The sequence below is a fragment of the Glycine max genome, chromosome 13 (genome assembly GCF_000004515.6).
Source record: "Glycine max cultivar Williams 82 chromosome 13, Glycine_max_v4.0, whole genome shotgun sequence".
Lineage (NCBI taxonomy): Eukaryota > Viridiplantae > Streptophyta > Magnoliopsida > Fabales > Fabaceae > Glycine > Glycine max.
Window position 1 is genome coordinate 28,092,970 of NC_038249.2, and position 6,323 is coordinate 28,099,292.

Below are 6,323 nucleotides of genomic sequence, written 5' to 3' on the forward strand. Positions count from 1 at the left end.
TCCAATCAAATCCTACAACACACCTCTTCTTTGAAACCGCACCCCATATTTATTCCTGCAACAACCTCTTCCATTAGAATAATCCAACACTTATTATTTCTTTCCCCTCTCTCCACTCTCCCATAAATTCACTGTTGGCAAATGCAAAGTCTCCAAGAAATTCCCCTTTCTCTTTCCCTTTTCCCTTCTCTATACAAATCTGGATGTCCCTATACCTCGTGACTCTTCAAAGGCCTAGCATGCAACAAGTCTCTTAACTCTCTACCATGTACTATTTCTATCCATGTTCCCTTTGATTCTAGCACTCTTAAAGAACCTCCACACTCATATACACACAAGTATTTTTTTCCAGGCTACTAGTGCAAAAAGTAAGTGTAAGCAAAAGTTAGCTATAGAGAGCAAAGGATCATGTTAGACATGGTTCTTTTTATTTTCTTCGCTTTTCATTTTAGTTTATACATCACAGGTGATTTCTGTTGTGTGTGTCGTCTTTTTAATTTTATGCATGCTTAAATATTGGCTTTCTTTTATTATTACTTTAAAATTTATGTAACTGAATGTAATTTTTAACACGATCATGTTTAATTGTTTATGTGAAAGAAAAATTGTTACATGTTTGACTTGAAAAATAATAATATATTTATTATTATTATTATTATTATTATTATTATTATTATTTGGAATAGAATGGTGACAGACTCAACACACAGGGGTAGGTAAAAAGGCTATATAAGAAGAGATATATATGCTGAAGACCAAATATGAAAGAGCAACGAAAGGGTTTCTTCTCTGATTGATTTCTCTTTTGGTTGACCAATTTTGATATCAAGCTTCCAGTCAGTGATTCTGCAATCACCTTCACGTAGTTTCTCCCACCATGTCTTCTTCCAACAGACATTGGCCAAGCATGTTCAAATCCAAGCCTTGCAATAATCCCCACAACCAATGGCATCATGACATCAACTCCTCTATAGTTTCCACCGGTTGCCAAAGAAGCCCTTATGCTAATTCAGGTTGGTAATAGCAATACTTAAAAAGATCATCGCCTTTTGTTTTCTCAGGCTCAAAATTTATTTGAATACATGCACTCACTTTTTTCATGGCATAAAGGAAGACAGTTCAACTCTTTTACCATAAAAAGTGGCTGAAGATCAGTATTGTAACAAAATTCAAATGCGAAAAAATAATTAAATGTTTTAAATTATATAAACGAAACTGAAACAGTTAGCATGCAGTATATTAAAAAGATAACAAAATTGCTTGACTACCGTACCATATTGAACACTGAATTCCAAAGGTCAGTTACCTAGGCTCTTGTATATAATTGTTATACTAATATTTGCAACCCATACAGTTAGTTTCATGTTTAGTTTATTGTGCCATTTTCATATATATATATATATATATATATATATATATATATATATATATATATATATATATATATATTATTAATTATTGGTTATCTAAAGAGTCTAATTCCAGTTGACTAAACAAAATAGTGAATTCTTGTAAATTTTCAGGATTTATCTTCATTTTCTACAAATAAAAAATATATACATATTATTGATTGACATTTTTTAATTCATACATGAAATCTAGGTTTTTCATTTTTTATCCTTGGTAAACGCAGGAGGTGACGAGAGAACCCCAGAACCAAAGCCAAGATGGAACCCAAAACCGGAGCAAATCCGCATCCTGGAAGCCATCTTCAACTCAGGGATGGTGAATCCCCCAAGGGATGAGATAAGGAAGATCCGGGTGCAGTTGCAAGAGTATGGCCAAGTGGGTGATGCCAATGTCTTCTACTGGTTCCAGAACCGCAAATCCAGGAGCAAGCACAAGCTTCGTCACTTCCAAAACACAAAGAACCAAAATAATGCAGAAGCACAACAACAGCACAGGGTTGATGCTTCTTCTTCTCTCTCTCAGACCACACCACTTTCATCCTCATCCTCTTCATCTGACAAATCATCTTCAAAGGAATTAGCATACAACCCCAATGGATTCTCCTTTGGCTTTTCAAATGTCAATGATGTAGCAGTGCCTAATTCTCCCACTGCTTCTGTGAATCAGACTTATTTTCACCCTCACAACCACAGTGACAACAATTTGCTACCACAAGAGCCTTTCTCCTTTACCATGCACAACAACAATGGGCAAGGTTTTGTTGATAATAATACCATAACAACGCTTGGGTTTTCTGTCCCTCAATTCTCCAGCAACATGATGCAATCTCAACTTCAGTGTCAACAAAATGTTGGATCTTGCACTAGTCTTTTGCTGAGTGAGATCATGAGTCATGGAACCTTCTCAAAGAAAGATCAAGACAAGGCATTGAAGATAATGCATCCACAACTTAGTAATTTCCCTCTTACTTCAACTCCAACCACAATCATTGCTCCTCCAATCTCAACCGTTCTGGATCCAAGCCCCATCACTCAACTTGAAGGTAATATATATTTGAAAATAAATAATTAATCAACCACTATTTTATCTAATAAATTGGATTGAGCCATAAGGATTTAGTCTAAAATGAAATGGAATAAAAATGAACTATCAAATATAAAAGAGTAAATTTGATCTTTATTTTTTCTTTTTCTTCTTTTTATTTTCTCAGCAAACCAATGAACCCTAATCATTTTTAAAGACATTTTCTTCAATGAAAATTTGAAATGAAAAATTAAGCTATGAATTTGGTTGTCACACCAAGCATCAATCAATTTTTTATGTAATAATGGTTAGGGCTGGAATGGTAATTAGGGGTCCACGGGTTGCTGCACTGTTATGTACATGGTGGTGTGCATGGCTTCATTGGCTAATCTTGTCTAGCTTGTTGTAAGTGACGATATTTTTCGACTTGCACATGAGAGATGATTTGGTGTGTGTCAGGTGTTGGTGAGGTTGCAGCAGGAGATAGGGCAAAATGTATTACAGTGTTCATTAACGATGTTGTATTTGAGATTGTGATGGGACCCTTCAACGTGCGCCAAGCCTTTGGAGATGAAGCTGTGCTTATCCACTCTTCTGGTAACCCTGTTCCCACCGATGAGTGGGGCATCACTCTCCACCCACTGCACCATGGTGCTTGTTACTATCTGGTGTGTGCATCACTCTTTATATAATGCATGCATTTTTTCATACACAGTTTGCATGTAATTTTCTTTTTATCAGTCAAATGGTTAATTATTAGTAATTTGTTAGCAGAAAAAAAATCAAATTTATTACCATCAAACTAATCTTGTAATTTCCTTTTCATGTTAATGACATGCATATGCAAATGGTTTTTTTTTTATTTAAAAAATTTCTTGTGAATACTAAATTATTTGAATTCTTTTTTATTTCATTATTTTGGCAGGTTTAAAGAAGTGAAGCCTGGAGGAGGACAAAGGATATATATATATATAGAGTATGTAGGGTTTTCTATATTTTCGTTCGGTCTCTTCTGTCTGTATATGGGTATTGCTACAGGATTTTGAAAATGGTTAAAGTCACAATCATGATTGGTTGAGTGTAAGTCTGAAAATATGAAAATCATGATTCCATGGTTGAATAGCTAGCACATATGTATCTTCATTTTATGGATAAATAATTTTGAACAATATATTTTACTTTGAGTAATATTATTTTCACTTCACGTGTTACAATAATGGAGATAATTGGGAAAAGAAATAAAATACAAAATAAGTGATAAGATAATAGATAATAGATTATATATATATATATATATATATATATATATACATTATTGTAAAAATTAGAATAAAAATAAAATTATTTCTTTTATTGACTTCACATAAGTCAGTTGATATGCTTTATTAATTGATTTTTGTTAAGGATTTTTTTAGATTAATAGTTAAAAATAATGCACATTTAATACTAAAAATTAAGAAAAAAAAATATGATAGTAAATAAATTAATAGATAAAAAAACCTTTCATTTTAATTTCTTGTACCATTATGCAACAAAGATGTGAATGTTACTTAGAGTGATATTTTTATTTTCTTTCAAAAAAGTAATAAGTTCGATAGGAAAAATAGGAAGAATACTTAAATGTACTCTCATGTTACAGAAAACAAAGCTTCTGTCGAATAGATTTTAACGTTTTTAAAAGTTTAAAGTTGATCTATTAAGTTATTTAAAGACCTATTTTATATTAAATTTTTAGATGAATAAAGTGTATTTTTAATAGGCTAATAAACTAATAGCCAAACGTGAAAAAATTTATGTAAAATAAATTATAAATTATGAAAATTAAAATCATTCGTGGTACGATAAGGACATAAATAGGTAAGTAATAATTTATGAGTGAGCAAGATAAGTTTATATGAAATAACTTATTCTTAAGGAATAATAAATTTTCATAATAACTTATTTAAAAGTCTAGCTATTTTACAAGACCTTTACATATGGCATAACTACTTCATCTTGCAATAAGCTTGTAGACTTCAATTTTTATGTGTCACCATACTTACATTTACAATCTTAAAAACTTTTTAAATAGTTTACAGCATGTTTTATTTTATTAAATAGTTTTTTTTATAAAAAAAAAGCCTTAACCTAGTTTCTTTTCTTAATTATCATAGCCTTAACCTAGTAGTTTACTTCTTTAAAAAGTTTGATCTAACTTAATCTGATATAGCTGGTTAGGCTTGTTGAACAATATGGCCTATTGTTATTTCTAAAGGAGCTAGATAAAATATGGAATAAAAATTAAATGACATGGAATGGAAGGATCTATCTATGAAATTTATAAGAATTTGTCATGCGGTTTATGTGAGGTCATAAGTCTCCCATTTTCTGCCCGATTTTGGGTTGCACTGGCTTATGTTTTGAGTTACGATTATTTCATCTCCTTCTTTAGTTGCCACGATGGTTCTACTACCTTGCCTTGCCTTGCACGATGTTTTATATGTTTATGTAGGCGGATTTTTTTTTAGATTACAAATGGAAAAGAAAATTAGTTTACTATTTGTGTATTGATGGATCTCGCCAGTTTAACTGTTTTCTTTCTTACTGATCCATAGGAAAAGGATAAAGTCTTTTTTTTTAAAATCTCTTTTCATTATTTAATTTTTAAAAATTTACTTTTCCGGTCTCAAAATAAGCAAAAAATAATATTGTTTAGTTAAATCCAAAGGACTCTAGCTTACTAAAAGAAGCTTAATAGTTAGAAATATAGTATAAAACCTATATCTCTAGATTGTTTAGTTAACTGTTTAATTTTTTAAACTTGTTAGTTGGACGATATGTTTTATATTTAATAAGGATAATGATTATAGGGAAATGGATTTTCATTTCCCGCCATTTCTTTCATTCCATAAACTTTTGAGATAATAAATAAAATACAGATGATACAAACTTTATGAAATTAATGTGACATTTATTATCTAAAAAATTTAGTAATGAAAAAAAATAGAATAACGGAAATGGAGAGATCCAAATCCAGATTTTATATATATATATATAGTCACAAGTTACACTATGTACGTAGTGCCATTAAGAATAACAATTGGAATATGTCATTTGAAACAGAATCTTGTCTGCAAGAAGAAAAAGGGCCTGGCCAGAAAGGGAATGATGCTAAAGTTTATACACAAAATGTCAGTTTTGTCTTGAACTGAGATGGAGACAAGAGAAGAGAAAATAGGAGTATAATAAAGTGTTTGCGGAATAGATAGTCACATGCACAATTGCAAATTTGGTTTGCGTGTGATTTGATAACAACAGTGTTTGCTCTCATGTTTGATATGCCTCGATGATTTGACTCAGCGATTTGGATATATCAAGGATACACTTCTCTGCCATTTGAAATTCCTCTCACACTTTTTATGCTATGTCACACCAAAACATCCATTTTCATCTGCATGAATCATCATGTATACATGTTGTGATCAATAAATACAATCATCACAACCAAGACTCAAATGATGTGAATGGTGTTTATAATTTCTTAGTTTCTTTCTCTACAATGTGCTCTTTTGATTAAAGGAATTATGATTGAGGAAATAGGAAGCATATGTGTGTATATCGATGTTTACACCTTACATTGCTGGTTTTGAATATTACCATCGTAGCACAAATGGTCTTCGGTAGAAAATAAAACCAATCACTTCAGTTTTTTTTCCTTATTTAACATTTAATACGAAAATGGCTGATACACACTCATGAATCATGATTAATTTCTTTTCAAGTTTAATTTTTTAATCTCTTTATGCATGCATGAATTGGGTGTTTAGTTTGGTGTTAGCTATATCTATGGTACCACACTTTAATTATTTGCAGCATGGGATTTGTGTAAAGGAAAATTGATCGAAGGCCAA

General features: G+C 31.2%; 1 protein-coding gene across 1 annotated transcript; it reads left to right on the plus strand.

Moving 5' to 3' along the window:
- LOC100778000 (WUSCHEL-related homeobox 9) lies at positions 1-3,602 on the plus strand. The gene is made up of 5 exons (XM_003541466.5): positions 1-368; positions 711-1,013; positions 1,634-2,452; positions 2,893-3,101; positions 3,359-3,602. The coding sequence occupies exons 2-5, from the start codon at positions 878-880 to the stop codon at positions 3,362-3,364; spliced, it is 1,170 nt and encodes a 389-aa protein (XP_003541514.1). The 5' UTR covers positions 1-368; positions 711-877; the 3' UTR covers positions 3,365-3,602.
- The last annotated feature ends 2,721 nt before the right edge of the window (positions 3,603-6,323 follow it).